The following is a 19381-nucleotide window of genomic DNA, read 5'->3' as shown; positions in this document are numbered from 1 at the left end:
GATCTCCAACCACGCATAGCTCACTCGAGATATGCGTCAAGTCATTAAGCAATTTCATTCCATGAATATTACGTGTTATCTTAATTGTTAGATTGACTAAGTTATTCACTTTGAAAATATAATCAATCACGCGACCAATAGCTCCGCCTTCCGTGAGGAATAACAAGTATTTCAGAAAACAAAGCAGCATCAATTTTTGATTGAGATTTTGGATCTTTATATTTTTAGTGTGATTTGAATTCAACATTAATCCATTTTCCTCGTACACAAATTTCACTGATGTTGAACCCAAAATTTAGCATTTTAAAGTCTCCAAATACATAACTATCGACATCTGGAAAAAAAATCGGAGCAACATAATATTGATATGATAAAAAAATATCTAATTTAAAGACCACCTAATTGTTATACACTTTTATCACTTCAAAAGATAGTTGAAAGCCAGATAGGATAATGCTTTGAGTCTAACAAAGTTGATTTTCTATTCAATTGTACAGACACCTTTGGCTTAAAATATTTTTTGTTACATCATTGACTTTTTGCTTTATTCAAGAAGCAAATAAAATACAGAAAGGCAGCTGCTGCATTATGATGTAGATGATGAGGTAAGGTTCAGTTTTTAAAATATCATATCTTATAATCTGACAAAGTTCAGTTTTTTTTAATCCTATTCTTTATACTGCCTTAATATTATATACTCTTGTTGACTTTCTTTTGCTTATTAACCAAGAAACATTATCTAGAGATGGACGCAGTGCTAAGTTGAAACGTTCAGAATACAAACTCGCACAAGTACAGAAGATCATTTTGTCAATTCTATATAACATGGTCCTTTACTAACCAAGATCTACACCAGTAAAACCAGTGAGCTTGTCCAAAAAAAGTCTTAAGAACTATGGCAAACAAAAGCAGTTTAGAATCTGTTGTTGTATTTGTAGTGCCATTTCCAGCACAAGGTCATCTAAACCAGCTGCTTCAGTTTTCATGTCTGATATCTTCATATGGAGTTTCAGTTCATTTTGTTGGTTACAAAACTCATATTCAGCAAGCTAAATCAAGAAACCTTCAAGATATGCAGCAAATTCATTTTCATGAATTCCCAACTCCACATTTTGATTCACCTCCTCCAATAATTCCAAATTCCATCATGAAGTTCCCAACACATCTCCAACCATCTTTTGAAGCATCTAAACAGTTACGCGAACCGTTTACGAGTCTCCTTCATGAATTCTCCAGTAAAGTGAAGAGAATTGTAGTTATACATGATCCTCTTATGTCATCTGTGGTTCAAGATTTTTCTAGCATTCCAAATGCTGAGTCCTATGCCTTTCATTGTATCTCAGCTTTCACTCAATTCTTTAGCTTTTGGGATGCTATTGGAAGACCTTTTCCAGTAGAGGGAATGCCAAAAAATATACCATCAATGGAAGGGTGTTTTTCTTTTGAAATCATGAACTTTATGGCTTATCAGTATGAGTTTATGCAGTACAGAACAGGTGATATATTCAACTCATGCAGATTGATCGAAGGAACTTATATCGATTTGCTAAGCAAGTTGGAGATGAATGCAAACAAGAAACAGTGGTCCATTGGACCTATACTACAAAAGGGTTCAAGCAGCAGACACAAAAGTTTGGAGTGGCTAGACAAACAAGGTCCAAAATCTGTTCTTTATATCTCTTTTGGATCATCGACTACAATGACCGATAAACAGATTCAAGAACTGGCTATGGGAATAGAAAACAGCAAGCAAAAGTTCTTGTGGGTACTGAGAGATGCAGATAAAGGTAATATCTTTGATGACGAAACGAGAAAAGCAAGGTTACCAGAAGGGTATCAAGAAAGAACTGAAGGAACAGGTGTTGTGGTGACAGATTGGGTACCACAGTTAGAAATTTTGGGACACACTTCAATCGGTGGATTTATGAGTCATTGTGGATGGAATTCGTGTATGGAAAGTATGACAATGGGAGTTCCTATATTAGCTTGGCCAATGCACTCTGAACAACCATGGAATGCTACACTAATAACTGAAATTTTAGAAGTTGGCATTCAAGTGACAGAACAAGCACACCAAATGGAACTTGTTAACTCAACAACTATTGAGAAAGTTGTGAATAGATTGATGGTATCTAAAGAAGGGGAAGAGTTAAGAAGCAAGGCTGAAAAGTTGGGTAGACAAGTTTGGCAATCAAGAGATGAAGGAGGTGTTTCTCAACTAGAGATTAGTTCTTTCATTGCTTATCTAAACAGATAAATGATCTATATTGCTCGTACTCTTTGAAAATGTTTGACAGATGCATGTTGAATTTTAACTTTTTTTTGGAGAGTCTGAATAAAACAGGTTTTGATGCACTAAATTTGCTAATTGTTGTATGTCTTTCTAGTAGTATAGCAAAGATTGAGTGAATAAAAGAAGGCACAATACATAAACATGACCTTTAACTTGGCATCAGTCGACAATTATGACCTTTAGTGCACAAGTCGGCACTTAAACTTATTAAAATTGAACCAATAGACACATCCGTCCTACATGACACCCTATTATGAAAATTTTATATTCTACATGGTGTCTTACATATATTATGTCATGTAGGACACGTGTGTCTACTTATTCAATTTTATACAAGTTCAAATGTCTACTTATGCATACTCAAAATTAAAGGACATAGTTGTCCACTGAAGCGAAATTAAGGGTCATGTTAATGTATTATTCCGTACAACATATTATATGATGCCTATTAGGATCAAACGCTTATCAAAAGTTATAACTTGGTAGTAACATAATTTGATTGCACAAAGCTTCAATGCGATCATTGTGCAACTTAATCAAGGATTCAAACTCACAGAAGAACTATATCGAAGCTAAAAGATAAATCTGGCTTATGTCAACCAAGAAGATAATAATGGAGTCAAGCAACAGACTCATGTTGATGCATCTCAAAACTTGAGAGATTAGTGAACCTTATTTTAAAAAAATGAATTTACAGCAAGTATTCCATCTACTTCAGACAGATAATCAACTCAATGATCTCGAGCAAAAAAACTGGAGGTTTACACTCATCGAAAAGCCTAAATCAATGGTACATTAGCCTTGCAGCCTCATTTTATTCCCATTGTTCAGCCACTTTCCCTGATAAAGATGCTTATATCAAGCAATAAGATCAGGCCATGGCACGTAAAATCCCATTTATCATACATCCAAGTACATCCCATTTGTAGAGGAAAACGTGAAGAATTCAAAGGATCGACCAAAAAAAAGGAAGTATCAATCTACAGTAACATAGACTCGGGATTCTCTATGTAGCCTTTGAATGCCTTGAGCCATTCTGCACCAATTGCGCCTTGACAAAAAGAAAATTATCAAAGGTTAACCGTGAACTTTTTTTTTCTGAAAAGGAGGATATGAAGAGCCCACTATCTAAAGTCACTCACCATCAATCACCCGGTGATCACAGCTCAATGTTACAGACATCATACTGGCAAACTTATACTCGCCTTCACTGGATCCTGGAAGCACCCTTTTCTCAGCTGTTCAAGAAGAAGCAATGATGAGCACAAGATATCCTCGCTGAAACAAAACAATTTAATGAGATGCAAACTTACCAGATCCAACTGCTAGGATGGCTGATTGTGGAGGGTTAATGATGGCACAGAACTGTTTAATGCCAAAAGGCCCTCCCAAATTGCTGACGGTGAATGTCCCACCCTGTGAAATAAGAAACAAATGAATTTAATTTGTGTCCAATGAAAAAAGAAGATATTTAACTGCAATGCCCACCTCATAATCCTGTGGTTTTAAGCTGTTCTCTTTTGCTTTCTGAGCCAAGTTCTTCACCTCCTCGGAAATAGAGGATAAACCTTTCTTATCAGCATCCTGCCGACAGCACAGATTTTCAAACATGAAATATAACTGGTAGTAAGAATCAACAAACATCCAATTATAAACACTAGACTGGGATGAGAACAAACCCGGACGACAGGAACATAAAGACCATTGTCAGTCTGCACTGCTACATTGATATTTACATTGTGATACCTGTGTTTGCAAGAAAGAATGCACTATTAATTTACATTGCAAACTAGAGAAGTCTTCTCAGTCCATGTATTTCACTTACTGACGAATGTAGTCATTGGTCCATGAACTGTTGCACTGAGGAACTTTTCGAAGAGCCAAAGCAGCAGCCTGCAATGAAATTAGTTACCCAGGTCATCTTTCTCTGAGAAAGGTCACTATAAATAACAGATGACAATATCTCTTATACATCCTGTATAATGTACTACTTCCATTCCAAAAGAAAAATATAAAATGACGTCGAAACAGTGGTCAAAAGACCCAAGTATAAATACACATTCAGACATTTGATTTCTTCTACATGAGTAAAAACCAAGTATTTCAAAATTTACATTAGAAGTACAACTGAAAGTTGAACTCTTTGTCAATCAAATGAAATTTTTTTTACAGTTAAATATGTTTATTATCCAGAAAAAAATTGTTTGACTTCGAAATAGTTCTAAATGTCATATATATTGTGGGACAGAGGAGCAACTGGTTTTTGACAAGGTGCAGCGATTAGGAAAGCAAGTTAGGAGTTGCTCAGACTTCTTATGTGAGAAATATACGAGATTCCAGCTCCAATTTTGGCACAAAATAGTCACTCTCTCTCTCTGTTTTTTATTTTTTGACGAGACCTTTTCTCTTTTTTCTGGACCCTCCATGAAAATACAGAAAGAACGCTGGAATTGTCTCATTGAGATGAGATAACAAGACCATGGCTTTCTTTTCCTTTTTCCTTGTCAGGTGGTACAGTGGATCTTAATGGAGTATTTCTTACCTTTATTACAAGATCATTAACAGATAACTTCTTTCCTCCTGAAGCCTCTTGCAATGCATTGAGCTTGCTCCTCAGTCTGCGGACCAAGCAGCTAGCAAGATAAATAACAGAAAAATAAAATAAAATTTGAAAGTTGGACAATAAAAGTACTACTCACTCTATAAGTTTGTCGACGCATGTATCAACAGTCAAATAGTAATGGGGAATGGTTTGCTTTGACAACAGCAACCTAGAAGCTGTCACCTGCGCAGATAACACCAAAACTGGTATAAGTACAACGAAACCTTGTGCTTGTAAAAGAAGTGGGTAAACAAAAAGTATACCAAACACTTCACGCAAGGGATGAATTGGAGATAACACGGACAAGCATCTAAAATTGACTAATTCTGGGAACATGGGGATTCATCCCCTATAGGAGTGAATAGTACCTTTCTGATCTGTGCAACAGGAATATCCGTGTAATCTAAAGATGTGTCAGCCTTGGGAGCTGCTGCAGGGGCTTCCTTTCCGCGTGAAGCTACATTATCAAGGGAAAAAAAAGATTATTGATTCTTCTACGACCATATCACAACTTTTTAGGAAAATCTTTCCTTTCATTAGAGAAAGAAGGAAATATGTTCAATGACATAAAACCAACAGTAACATCAACTAGCATATAAGTATAGATGCAGACTGGGAAGAAGGTTACCAAGATAATCTTCAATATCAGCTTTCACGATACGTCCCTCAGGACCTGTTCCTTTGATGTTTGTGAGAGGTATCTGTTCATGTTCATAGCAATGCAGATTTAACCTCAAGGATAAAACATGTAACCTGAATCATATTATCAAAGCAAATTTAACTGAAGAAAATAAGTACATTGTTATCTTCCGCAATTTTCCTAGCTAGCGGACTAGCAAAAATGCGATCCGACGCACTAGGTTTAGAAACTTTTGGCTGTGATGGAGTAACAGGTTTCTCGGCAACCTCTTCTTTGGGAGGAGGTGGAGAAGAAGCAGGAGCTTTTGGTGAAGGTGTGGCATCTGATGTTGAAGGCTGGTAATCTTTAAACTTCGCAATGTCATCTTCCTCTTCAACAGTAACAGCGATCACCTACAGAATTTTCAACATTCATCAATTTTTTTTTATAATTGATTCTCACAATGATGTAGCTTTTGTTGGCATGTAGCTCAAGGCACAATGAAATTTACAAAGAAAAGAAATTTCTGCTAAGGTTAGGAGCCTATTGTGATTGAACTGATGCAAATAGAGGAATTGTCAGTCTCATTATTCAGCTATCAGCTAAAGTATCAAAGGTTCAGCAAAGCACCAGGCTAAGCAAAGTACCAACTAGAATATACGTCAAATGTGGGAACTAGAAGAACCAAGCATTAGAAAGTGATGTGTGATGCATCAACTATAAAGAAGCCGATCTATACAAGTATGCAGAGATGTTACGTTGACACAGTGGAGGTCCTGAATAAACAAATGAACCACATCTCGTGAAGTACAAATTATCTAACACCAAGATGCAACACTGCACAATTGGTACTCTCAATTGAAATATTTAAGCATCAATACCTCTCCAACTTTGATACTGCTTGCTCCGTCTCCTTGAATAATCTTAGCTAGATATCCTTCTTCCATGCACTCCATCTCCACTGTTGCTTTATCCTACGGGTATGAATGACTAGTGTGAATACCAGAATCCAGAAGCTAAGACACATAAGGGAGAACTCTCCCTTAGCACATCATGACAACAGCAGCTAAAAATAATCCTACTGTTTCCACTTCACATAGCACTTCACCAGGAGAAACTTTATCGCCCTCTTTCTTTAACCATCTGGCAATATTTCCCTGCATCACAAGCATTGAACCGCTAAGGCGTTAAAACAAACATAAGTGTAAAGAAATAATGATTCTCGGAGAGATTTAGTGAGAGAAGATATATACCTCTGTCATTGTAGGTGAAAGAGAAGGCATCCCAATCTCTTGGTGTGGAGGAAGATCTGAAACAGAGAAGATGCCAGATTAATTTGACTCCAAAATCGAGGGTTCTCACTCTTTGGTTCCATGTTTCCAAATTAAACCAACTAAGGATAAGAAGGATCCCTTTAGCAATTTCTTTTATACGGTGAGGTACTATTATTCAAGATAGTATCAAGGAGTTACTGCAAAATTACAGCAAGCAAAAGAGTAACAAAGACGTCATCTATATTTTACAAAACATAAGTTCTGTTTTTTCTCTTCGAAACATCTCTTACTCCCTTCTAGCCATATAGTCCATATGATGCACAATGGGCTGTTCTCCAAATCTGTTTCTGCATGCAATCAACAATATGTCCCTGCCAGCATTGTATTCGACTCTTCACATCCTTGGATAGCATTCAATGCACTACAAATGCTCCCAGGAAAAGTGCCCAAATCTGTCGTGTCTGGTCACAATGTAGAAGTAAAAGATTACTGGTCTCCGCTGATCTTTCAGCGAAGAAACATCTGCTGCATATAGTCATTCCTCTTCTCTGAAGAGTATCCAGGATTTTCTTAGCTGCAAGTGCTACTATCCATCCAAAACAAGCTATCCTTGGACGTGCTTTTGCTCTCCAGATCAATTTCCAAGGTCAATGAGCCTCCAAGTTTCTTTTGCAACAACATATATGCACTCGTAACAGTAAAAGTTCTTTTTTACTTGCCAGACAAATCTGTGAATCCCTCTTTGTAACATCCAGTAACTGGTCCCAGTAGACCCAATAATCTACTGATATCATTTACTTCCCATTCATTAAACTTTCTTCTAAATTGTATCAGTCGCCCATGTTATTCAAACTAACAGCCACCACGAGTCATAATTAAAGCTACACTATACAGGACTGGAAATACATCCTCCAAACTCCCCATATCCGACCAGTTATCCATCCAAATTAACTTCTCATTTCCAATAAGCTTAATAGATTTCTGGAGTTCATCCCACAATACATATGTTTCCAGATTGTGTGGGCTCCCGGATCCAACTTCCAATAATTAGTCATAACAACTTCCTTCCATATGTGTTCCTGCTATCATTTAACCTCCAAAGCAATTTGTAAGGAAGATTCTTGTTCTGTAGCTTGAGGTTCTTAATAACCATTCCTCCCCCTTCTACCTTTCATAACCTCTTTCCATTTTACTAAATGTATTTTTATCTTTCTGAGCAACCTTTGGAACCTGTTTCTTTTTTCTACGATCCCTGGGATGGGGATAGTGACATTAAATATGTGGGAATACCATCCAAGACACTATTCACCAAAGCCAGTCTTCCTTCCAAAGAACAGGTACTATTTCTTCCAAGGAGATAGTCTCTTCTCACAACCGCCAATGACCCCCTTGCAAATCTCTAAATTACTCCCTCTGTTTCAATTTGTTTGTCAGGTTTACATTTGGCACAAAGTTCAAGAAAGTAGAGAAGACTTTACATCCGAAAGTTTCAGTTTGAAAACTATTCAAATTTACAGTTGGCAAGCGACAGACCTAAATATACAGTTGGAAACCTATTCAATTTCACATCTGAAAATTTCGGCCAGATCATCAATGTAGCTATCGGAGTACAACTAAGTAGTATATAGGGGATATGACAATGAAAATGACTTACTCAGTGTGCATTGACATGAAGTTGTCAGATGAACCTTAACCGACAATAGGAACTAAAGTAGCAGCAACTAGATAAATGCTCACTAAAATAAAGAATGGTTTATAAGCAGTTTGGAGGATGCCCTTAGGATATAGTTTCTATTTAAATAGCCAAATGCTAAAATGACACTAAAAACAAGTACCTGAAGCAGTGGAGAAACCCCTCCTTGAAGGCGCTTGTGATCTGACACAAAGAAGACAAATCAGAAACTGCTTCAAGAGAATGATCAAACATTATCTTCATTTAAAAAAAATAATTAAAATGCAGTAGTAAGCCACAGAACAAACCCCGAAGACCTTCTAATGAAAGAGATGCTACCGGTGGAGGTGCATGGAGCAATTGTAGTTCTCAGAGCATTTCCACATGACATCTATGGTTAAAAGCACATTAAGATAACTTTATGTAAATATTGGTGCTCGAAATTCAACAAGTAAAAGAAGGGTGACAAAGAAATAGAGGTTTAGTCACAACCCTGGAAGATACTGTTCTACAACTGTTGTTGGAGACAGCTGAACCTGAGTAGCATCGATTGAAGGACTTAGGAATGTTGTGTCTCTCTCCGGATATGAGACCAGAGTGGCACCTTAAAATATCTGAAAAAGCACACATATTTGGATAGTGAAACACAAAAAAAATGAAAATATCACCAATAACAGACAATGAAAGAGCCAACAAAAAGAAAAATAAGTAACCAATCACAAACATCTGATAATGTGTAATTCATAAACAACAATAATTAAATCTATTAATTTACCATCTCCCTTCTCCATAGAAGGCCTCGTGCCATTACTAAACCAACGGACAAGACCAGCAGAGTCGCGTCGTATCAAGTTCGAAGAACTCCCGATCTGCAAATAATTTGAATGCAAGGGAAACAGAGGAAAATGAGATGAACAGGTTTTAGAACAATTCAACACACATTTGGATGTTCCAAGGGAAATACCAGGTAAATGACTTAGATTAAGATATGGCATTTGAAAGAATTAACCTGAATTAGCTGCATCCTAAGTATATAATTGTTCTTGGTCTGTGAAGATGTATTGTTAGGTGCTCCAATTTATTTTCTCGTTGAGGTTAAAGTATATCCCTTTATTTTCTACTTTTTTAACACCGCATAAGAAGATGGAATACTTATTACCTAGAAATGAAAGATACATATAGCAAGTATGTTCTATTTCCATGAACGAAATGGTTTGGCCAAATTCCTTTAAGCTTCAGAGTGATTTCACCATATGACTAATATCAAGTAGTAAGCCATATGCCACGAGTTTAAAAGACAAAAACTGCTATCAAAAAAAATAAAAAGACATCTTTTTTTCGCATCCAACAGTGAGGCCTAGTTAAACTACTACAACAAAATAAAAAGAATTTCCTTTCCGCACCTATAGTCTAGTGGCCAATAGAGTAGGATGAGAACCATAAGGTCTCAGGTTCAAATAAATACTAGTCAATTTGTTCCAATATATCCCTAACCTTGGGTGGTCAGACTTGCTGGTGGAAGAATGATCCAGAGGTGCAAAATGCAACTTTCATCTAAAAGTATGAGCACTAAACCATCTTCTGACTATCAAAATACCAGTCATGAGAAAATGCATCCATCTCATTCAACCTAACATCAATACAAATCACACCAACTCCAAATTCCTAAAATTCATATCTCAACTACAACCACAAATTTTAAGCTCCGATTACCAAATCTCATACAAAATCAAACATAACAAATAACAAGTCAATCTCAACGAAGAAAACAAAAACACTCCTATTCACTATAAAATGCCGCACCTCCACATAGTAATTACAGATCACGTCAATCAAACAATCGTAGATTTTAGGGATTCAAAATTACACAAACAAACAAAGAAGTTTTACAAAATCTGAATCTGCACCTTTTTTGAGTGACGAAGAACGTGAGTAGCGTAAGTCATGATTAAAATCTTCTTCTTCTCCGGTGAAAGGAAGCAACCGGAAAGCGGCGGCGGAAGGTGGCTTTTCGAGTACGAAATTGGGCAGACAAAAGATGCTATAAAAATGGAGAATTATTTTTCCTTTTTTCTGTTTTTCTGTTTTATTAGTATTTAATTTAAATTTATTATTTTTAACAAATGTGTGTGGGTGGGGTGTGCTACTAAATTCGGAGAAAACACCTAATATTTTTAATTGATAAAAATGTGTTACAAAAGTCATTCGAATTATAAAAATAATTAATAATGTTTGTACTAAAATAAGTTAATAAAAGTACGATCGATTTTTTTTATCATACTTTAATTAGTTGTATATTATGTCGTTTTTCTTCATATGATAATTATAAAAATAATTATATCGTATAAAATACATATTTATTAGTTCAAATATTTTAACAAAGTAAGTCTTCAATTAAATCTATTTTTAGAATTAATATTAAAGCATTTTTTTTATATATTGTGTAGGAAATGGTTCATGATTTTCTTAGTTTAATATATTTCAAATACATATATTTAGTGATTTCTTTTTATTTTTATTTTTGTTAATTGGAAAAAAAAATTGTTGGATGAATCTTTTTTATGTTGTATTTGGGTTTTGGGCATACGAAAAGAAAAAATGTTAGATGTTATAGTGAGAAGATGTTATATGAAGTAGAGATCAATTAAAATGGTATTGAGAAAATTTATTAGATATGACGTGATACGTTTTAAATTAGATAGATAAAAAATGCGAATTAGAATAGAAGCTTAGTTGATTATTGAGAATTAATCAACTAACGTACAAACAAATACAGTCTAATATTATAGTGTAATAATCGAAACACATGAAACAATGATAGATAATTTAAGCAAACATAATATAGCTGGTACAACACCAACACTAACAACCCTACACGTTCGAAAAATATTTCTTCATAACCTACTAACCCTATACTCTCGGTGACAGTCTTCATACCTTCTTATTTAAGATCATATTCTCGGACAAATTAAATCATTTTCTCATCTTAAATCTCGTTCAATCTATAAACGCTTACAATCTCATCTCCAATTTAAACCCATCAATCAATTTCATCGATTTAAAAATTCATATAATTCAACTTTCTAATAGACTTGTTAGTTGCATTGCTCGAAGAGAAAATTCCATAAAAGTTAAAAATGTGAGTATTTTTTATCACGATATATTATTAAGACAAAACACAAAAACACAAACAAATAATGATACAATATCAACCATAAACAAAAAAAGGAAAAAATTAAAAATAATTTGAGATAATCAGATTTAGATTCACATAATCATCATCTTCTTCAGAAAAAAAAAACCAGTTGTTTTCCAGATCTTTATAACTCAAAACCATTATACATATAATCATACTGACAGTACAAAATTAACAAAAAAGAGAAGAAAAAAATAACAGAAAGAGGAAAAGGACAAAATGGATTTTAAAGAAAAAATGGATAAAAAATTGGATTCAAGAAAATCCATGACAGATACAACCCCACTGCTTGACTCTACATATCTAAACCAGCGCCATAGCTATTACCGTTTTAATTCTTTTCCAATTTCTAACTCTTTTGCTGTGGAAATGACAACTAATAGCCTTCCTAGGCAGCTTCGTTCAGTGTTTCTTGGTGTGGATGTTGGTACTGGCAGTGCTCGAGCAGGTGGGATTTTTCTCTTTTGATTGAGTATTGTGAGTTTGGTGTTTGTTGGTATGAATTGATTGTAAAGTTGGTTTTTTTTAATGGGGTTTTGAGATTGGTTATGGTTAAAAATGGGTTTTTTGTGTTGATGTTGATTTAATGGTGTGTGGATGTTGGTACTGGCAGTACTGGTGCAGGTGGTGGTTTGTGGGGAGGGGTTTGAGTGAATTCATGCAGTATTGTGAATATGGTGCTTGTTGGTTAAAATTATTTGTGAAACTGAGTCTTTTTATGGGGTTTTGAGATTGGTTATGGTTAAAAATTTATGGCTTTTTTGTGTTGATGTTGACTTAATGGTGTGGATGTTTGAACTGGAAGTGCTCGTTTTTGAATGAATTCTTGCTGTCTCGTGAATGTGGTACTTGGTGGGTTTTGTTTTTGAGTGAAATCTTGCAGTATTATGATTATGGTGCTTGTTGGTATGAATTAATTGTGAAATTGGTTTTTTCCCTGGGGGTTTGATGTTGGTTGTGTTTCTCTTTTTTTGTCTTGACTCGATGATATCACTTCTCAAATGTTAAGCTTCTGTTACTATTTTCAGCACTGAGTGGTCATATGCAACTAACGTTAAGATCACAATTTAGTGCAGGTCTCTTTAATGAGGACGGGAAGCTTCTAGGTTCTGCTAGTAGTCCAATACAGATATGGAAAGACGGTGACTGTGTTGAGGTCAGATGTTGTAACTATTTTGAAATGGACGTTCCTTGTTATTGCCTTTTATTGTTTGTCTATATGGTTGATTTCCCTCTATCTCTTTTGGTCAATTTTGTTGGTTGTCTCACGTTACAATATGTTTACTTGATAGTAATATGTTTTTCAAAAGGTAGCTATGAGAAAACCGTACTCTGTTTTGCTGAACTAGTGCTTGATTTCTTCCTTTTTCAGTTCTTTGTGCTTCTGATTTCATTTCTGTGGTTTGTCGAATTCAGCAATCTTCAACTGATATTTGGTTAGCGATTTGCACTGCTGTAAAAACAGCATGTGCCCTCGGAAGTGTTTCCAAGGAAGAAGTTAAGGGACTGGGGTTCGCGGCTACTTGTTCTCTTGGTATATAGTCACTAACTTCTGCTGTTCATCTGTCCAGCGTGTTGATTGAGGTATACATGCTAAAATTACGGTAGTAAATAACATGGATGAATTGATTCCTCTACGCAGTTGCTGTTGATTCTGAGGGTGAACCTGTCACGGTTTCATGGAGTGGTGATACTAGAAGAAACATCATAGTGTGGATGGACCATAGAGCTGTAAAACAAGCTGAGAGGATCAACGCCTCTAATTCACCTGTACTACAGTATTGTGGTGGAGGCGTGTCACCCGAGATGGAGCCACCAAAGGTACGTACACTAGTAGGAAGGACTGCTTCTTATGTCTTGTATCTTTTTCCTTAATGAGATTCTTGATTTTTAAAGTACGTATTGGTTTAGCTGACCCCTTATAGTAACATTTCTAGTTTTCTACTAGAATGTTAATGATAAGTTAGTCAAATATTAATTAGTGCCACACTGGAGAGATATACTAAGTGAACAGGGTATTTCAAACCTCTCATACTACTTAATGGAGCCATCAATGCATCCCAAGAATCTCTTCTTCTTTTTTTCCACATAATATCAGAGCCTCTACAATTATGATATATTCTAATTCACTCCATTCACTTTGCACTCTTTCTTAGTTTTATAGTCTAGTCTCCTGCTGGACCGTTCCGGTGGGATTGTGAGTTTTTCAGTGACTGCTCCATTCGCAGGGGCCTTTTCCCTGTCGGTAATTCTCCTGGCTAGTTCTGGTTCAGGCTCGGTGATTGTTCATTATCCCAGTTTTGTTCAAAATTACCGAACTTAAGTTTTACCAGCTTGAGTATCAAGGAATATGTTAAAATTTAGAGTTAAGTCGGTCCAAAATTTTAGAAGCATCCTTTCCTTCAAACCATCTCAGATTTCTTTTCCTCCCATACAGTCTACCAAATGCAACCTGGTATCATCTTAAAATCTTCCATCTGCCTTTTGTCTCGGAAGACCTCCTCCCCTGTTCCAACATTTCAACAATTCGAAGGAACTTTTTGGCAATATCATCTGATACACTGAAAGATGTTCCATATTTGTGTAGTTACTTCATAATGTAGAGCTAAATGCTTGTTAGTCTCGGCTGTCTTGCCACAGAGGTGAAATTTATCACACAATTGAATGCCAAAAGGATACTTATTTCAGCTAGAAGCCTGTGAAACGCGTCTAAATAGTGTAGGGTACATTGAAAGAGTAGTTATATGCTTCCACTTTTGATGGTTGGGTGAATTTGTAGAAGTTTTCATATGGATGACCCCTTTTATCTTGGTAGTTGCCTGGCATAAGGTGATCTGGGCAGCACTTGTTCAGTGTGCAACTTTTACGCTCTGTTCCACATCCACCTTCTTTCCTGCCACTACCATAGGTTGTCAGAAATTTGCTTTTCAATGTTGAATTCTTGACATGCGCTTGCTTTTGTGTGTGCCTGATGGATACTTCTGGAACCGTATGGAAGGAGTGATGTTATTGATGATGATGACATGCATACTTCTTACCTCTCACCTGTACTTTCCTTCTTTATCTGATAGCCAAATAAGTTTTTTTTTTTTTTTTTTATGAAGTAAGTTGAATAAGTGTGTGTTGTTGTATGCTTGCTCTTGACATCTTTACGCTTCTTTTCTTTCTACTGTTGGAAGTCGAAAAGGAAAAGTTGAAATTTCTACTTAATTGATCATCACATCTTGATATGCTCTATCTACTTGTTGTTAATACAAAATTGCTTTTACAGCTCTTGTGGGTGAAGGAAAATCTCCAAGAATCCTGGTCGATGGCATTTAGATGGATGGATCTAAGTGATTGGTTAACATACAAGTAAGAAATAGCTCCTGAACTATAACTCTTGAAGTTTTAACTGGAAGAGGTGATGCCATCTATTCTGTTAACTTATTAGAGCAACAGGAGATGACACGAGGAGTTTATGCACCACTGTATGCAAATGGACATATCTAGGCCATGCGCACATGCAGCAGATAAATGAGAAAGATTCCGGTGCTATGGAATCTTGTGGATGGGATGATGGATTCTGGGAGGAGATTGGTTTAGGTGATCTAGTTGATGGGCATCATGCTAAGATAGGTATTTTTGAAGCTTCACCTAAATTACCAAAATGTATGATTTGAAAAAAAACAAACAGGGAACTGACTCTGTTGTAAACTTGTCAATCTCTATTCATCATATTATTTGAAGTGATGCTACAACGTGCGGCTGTTGAAAGAGTCTTTGAAAGTTTAGCAATGAGTCTCAGAAAACAGATAGTGTTACCCTCTCATATATTAGGATTAGTTTGGGAATTGGTCTTCTCTCACCAAAAAAGAAGAGGAAAAATCACAAATTTGTGCATCATTCATGTCAGGTTGCCATCAGCATTTACTGATCTGTGTCTTGGCAAACAGTCGTAGTTCTGCTTAGCATCCTATTTCTTTTCTTTTTTTTTTGGTTCCTTTTGCGCGTAATTCTTTTTGTTTTGTATTGTTTTCTAGGATTGAGATTTTTAAAACCTGCCCACTTTAAAAAATATCTTTTGAATTGTTTAGGTACATTGTCTCAAAAGGTCAATATTCATTTATGTTGTTCGTACAGTGGAATATCTTTTAGTCTTGAGAACTGCTTAGTTATTCTTTTTCATGATTTTATAATAAAAATGTGCAGGGCGAAGTGTAGCATTCCCCGGTCATGCATTGGGTTCGGGTTTAACACCACATGCTGCAAAGGTGAAGAACTTATAAAAATCACATTACATCTTGACTATTAGCAAAAGTTAAAAGCAGCGCATAATCATTCTCAATGATGCAAGCATTTGTGGTTTTGATGGGTATGAGTCCTCTTACTTTCTTCATGCTTTTGAGTTATTACTAAGATGCTGCTGCTTTATGTTTCAGGAATTGGGTCTGATGGCAGGGACACCAGTAGGTACTGCTCTGATAGATGCTCATGCTGGCGGTGTAGGTGTAATGGAAAGTGTGCCTGCATCAGATTCTGAATCTATAGGTTGCTGTTATTGAGTACTCTTCTGGATATGTTGAATGATCAAAATATCTTTGCTTATATTATTGACTATATTAACTTATTGACGGATTGTACCTGCATGTTTGAAAGTTGATGAGGATGCTATAAGTAGGCGTATGGTGCTTGTATGTGGTACTTCCACATGCCATATGGCTGTATCCAGGACAAAATTATTCATACCTGGAGTCTGGGGACCTTTTTGGTCAGGTACACTTCCACTTGCAATGTACAGTTGTTCTTTCAAACAATTTTTGTTCAGATGATGTAAATGTCGCTCAGGATATGCATAGTCAAACTGACATTGTAATGCTGAAAAGCTGTAAAAGAGATGCTTATGGTTAGATATTAGGTTCTGCATTTAGTTGTAACATTAATCTTGGAGGGTTCCCATATTTTATCTGCAAATGCTGTTGCTTCTGTTACAAGCAAATGATGTTCCATTATTTGCTCTTTGCAATATTGTCAGCGATGGTGCCCGAGTACTGGCTTACTGAAGGAGGACAGAGTGCTACTGGTTCATTGCTAGACCATATAATTGAGAATCATGTTGCATCTCCTCATCTTGCAAATCGTGCTGCATCTCGAAGTAAGATGACCTTGATATGACATTTAGGAACTGTCTGGTGCTCCTTGTCAAAGTTCTAGACTCCCATGCAATTTGATTTTTGCTCTCCTTTTGTGATGGTCTCCTGCTTAAAGCTAAAGTTTTATATCTTCTGCTAGGAATCTCAATATTTGACTTGTTGAATGAGATACTGGAATCAATGAAGAAAGATGAGGACTCACCATTTATAGCTGCATTGACTAGTGATATGCATATTCTCCCAGATTTTCATGGTAACAGGTATAGTACTGTAGAATGGTTACTTTGTTTTTTACCTTGATTGCCTAAATCTGCTATAAATTACATGCAAAATTTCTGTCAGGTCCCCTATTGCAGATCCAAAGTCAAAAGGTATGATTTCTGGTTTAACACTTGATACTAGTGAAAAGCAGCTGGCACTTCTCTACCTTGCCACAGTACAGGGCATTGCATATGGAACCCGCCATATAGTAGAGCACTGCAATACTAATGGACACAAGGTGAAGGACTCATTTCCTGATACTACTTGTATTTAGTTAGTTAAGTGAAGAGATTTTTAAACCTGTAAAGTTTGGTATGCTTGAGCTCTCCACATTGTTGACTTGTATGACCTTTTCTGGCAAGCATATGCATCGTTGAATAAACTTTGAATGTTGAGACTCTGTTGTCCAAATCAAAGATGTAAGCTTTTTGATAACAGTGGTGGGAGGTTAGGATGGGTCTGAGAAAGAACCTAGTAATGCAGCGTTTGTGTGTTTCAAAGTTTCTTATTGATCACTTTGATCTTCTACAACAATAAACCCAATGTAATTCCACGAGTGAGGTCTAGGGAGGGTAGTGTATGCGTAGACCTTATCTCACCTTGTGAAGGTAGATGAGCTGTTGCTAATAGACCCTCTGCTCAAATAAAGAAAAAGAAAAGAAAGAAATAAAGAAAGGGAAAGCATTTCAAAGCAGATTTGGACAAATAAAATACAGAAGTGAAGAAGGCATGACAAATAGTAAGGAAATTAGTATTGCACAGCTAAATAGTATGATAACAGAAGTACAGGAACAACAAATTATAACAGAAATTGAAGAACAAGAAACTAAGAGAATTTTACTAATACTACTCGTAAGAGAGATGCAGATATGATGCTCCAAACTACCACCGAACCTATCCCACCGGAAAGTGAGACAATGCTCAACTGCCAGCATCACTTTGATCTTCTATTTGTTGCTTTTCTTATGCTGAGAGCTTTTATCACAAAGTGTGCATACGTTCCATTTTGATACCTGAACCTATATTTACCACATTGCTTGATACTTCCTTATACGTTTTTATTATGTTCAGATTGACACACTACTTGCCTGTGGTGGGCTTGCAAAGAATCGTCTATTTGTTCAAGAGCATGCAGATATTATTGGTCTCTCTCTCTCTCATTCTCTCTTTGTGCTGTTTATTAATGAGTTACGTGATATACATGAAGTGGATGAATATGTAATGCATTTACTGTCTGCATAAATACAGTGCAAGCAATTAATGAGAGAACTGAATTTTTTAAAAATAGTTTCATTAGCTCCCAAGGTATTTTAAAATGAAATTATGATATGTTTATAGTGGGGCATTTGAAAGAGATAGATCAATTAGTAGATTGTGTCTCACGCTACATTCCCAATCAGTTAGTCAGTTGAAGCGAATTAAAACCAAAGCTAAAATGTTATTGTGTTACACAGTGGTCCAGGAGCTGCTAACTGACATTTAGGTCTGGAAGACCATCTTTCACAAATCGAATTTGGGTATTTGCTTTTAGTTCTTAGAAGTGGACCACAGTTTAGCTATACTTGTAAAATTCATTGTCCTACCGTCCTTGTTGATGATGGCAAAAGTAGACAAAGCTTGCTTAATATCCTCGTTGATGCCAATGCAAAAACCAAAACTTGCATAATATCCTTGCTGAATTTCCTCTAGAATAGTACAACAACGACTACGCCTCAGTTCCAAGCAAGTTGGGTCGGCTAAATAAAAACTCTTTGTTGCCGGTGGTCGACTCTCATCGGCTTAGCTGTACATGAAAATCTTGAAATTCATCTAATGGATGTGGTTACAGCTTACCTTTACGGTTCACTAGATAATGAAATTTATATGAAAGTTCCGGAAGGACTTAAAATGCCTGAAGCATATAAATCTCGGGAAATGATTCAATCAGATTACAAAAGTCATTATATGGCTTAAAACAATCAGGGCGCATGTGGTATAATCGCCTTAGTGAGTACTTGATAAAACAAGGTTATATAAACGATGCCATTTGTCCTTGTATATTTATTAAGAAAACAACATTGGGATTTGTTATTCTTGCTGTTTATGTTGATGACGTTAATCTCATTGGAACTCCAGAAGAGGTTCAAAAGGCAATTGAATATCTAAATAAAGAATTTGAGATGAAAGACCTTGGAAAGACAAAAATTTGTCTTGGACTACAAATAGAATATTTAGTAGACGGGGTCTTCATCCATCAATCTGCCTATACTGAGAAAATCTTGAAACGATTTTACATGGACAAAGCACATCCATTAAGTACTCCAATGGTTGTCCGATCACTTGAAGTGAGTAA

The 19381-nt window shown here is 36.0% G+C and overlaps 3 protein-coding genes across 5 annotated transcripts in view; 2 read left to right on the top strand and 1 right to left on the bottom strand.

The window, feature by feature from the left end:
* Nucleotides 1-895: 895 nt before the first annotated feature.
* LOC107025427 (zeatin O-glucosyltransferase-like) lies at nt 896-2257 on the top strand. Its single transcript, XM_015226213.2, has one exon. The coding sequence runs from the start codon at nt 896-898 to the stop codon at nt 2255-2257; it is 1362 nt and encodes a 453-aa protein (XP_015081699.1).
* Nucleotides 2258-2930: 673 nt separating this feature from the next.
* On the bottom strand, nt 2931-10545 carry LOC107026245 (dihydrolipoyllysine-residue acetyltransferase component 2 of pyruvate dehydrogenase complex, mitochondrial-like). 2 transcript variants are annotated; one of them, XM_015227149.2, is made up of 19 exons: nt 10368-10545; nt 9236-9329; nt 8953-9074; nt 8769-8851; nt 8624-8664; nt 6768-6823; nt 6597-6671; nt 6396-6488; nt 5694-5927; nt 5524-5596; nt 5264-5352; nt 4993-5078; nt 4836-4911; nt 4119-4186; nt 3973-4039; nt 3782-3877; nt 3607-3709; nt 3436-3531; nt 2931-3344 (listed from the first exon to the last, which is right to left on the bottom strand). In XM_015227149.2, the coding sequence occupies exons 1-19, from the start codon at nt 10404-10406 to the stop codon at nt 3274-3276; spliced, it is 1662 nt and encodes a 553-aa protein (XP_015082635.1). In that variant the 5' UTR covers nt 10407-10545; the 3' UTR covers nt 2931-3273. The 2 variants fall into 2 exon arrangements, with proteins under 2 accessions (XP_015082635.1, XP_015082636.1); XM_015227150.2 differs by having other exon boundaries at nt 8778-8851.
* Nucleotides 10546-11334: 789 nt separating this feature from the next.
* LOC107026233 (FGGY carbohydrate kinase domain-containing protein) overlaps nt 11335-19381 on the top strand; it is an 11544-nt gene continuing 3497 nt past the window's right edge. Inside the window, exons 1-13 of one of the 2 annotated variants that reach the window (XM_015227130.2) lie at nt 11335-12104; nt 12733-12812; nt 13073-13190; nt 13299-13477; nt 14928-15010; nt 15090-15274; nt 15848-15909; nt 16078-16186; nt 16295-16411; nt 16671-16790; nt 16928-17048; nt 17131-17287; nt 18121-18193. In XM_015227130.2, coding sequence (XP_015082616.1) covers nt 11876-12104; nt 12733-12812; nt 13073-13190; nt 13299-13477; nt 14928-15010; nt 15090-15274; nt 15848-15909; nt 16078-16186; nt 16295-16411; nt 16671-16790; nt 16928-17048; nt 17131-17287; nt 18121-18193 — 1633 coding nt within the window. In that variant the 5' untranslated portion in view covers nt 11335-11875. Of the gene's footprint in view, nt 12105-12727; nt 12813-13028; nt 13191-13298; nt 13478-14927; nt 15011-15089; nt 15275-15847; nt 15910-16077; nt 16187-16294; nt 16412-16670; nt 16791-16927; nt 17049-17130; nt 17288-18120; nt 18194-19381 lie in introns of both variants that reach the window. The other variant, XM_027918476.1, reaches the window with a different exon arrangement.

This window comes from Solanum pennellii, chromosome 7 (assembly GCF_001406875.1).
Source record: "Solanum pennellii chromosome 7, SPENNV200".
Classification (NCBI taxonomy): domain Eukaryota; kingdom Viridiplantae; phylum Streptophyta; class Magnoliopsida; order Solanales; family Solanaceae; genus Solanum; species Solanum pennellii.
The sequence above is the reverse complement of the archived record's forward strand: the minus strand, read 5'-3'. Positions and strand labels throughout refer to the sequence as shown.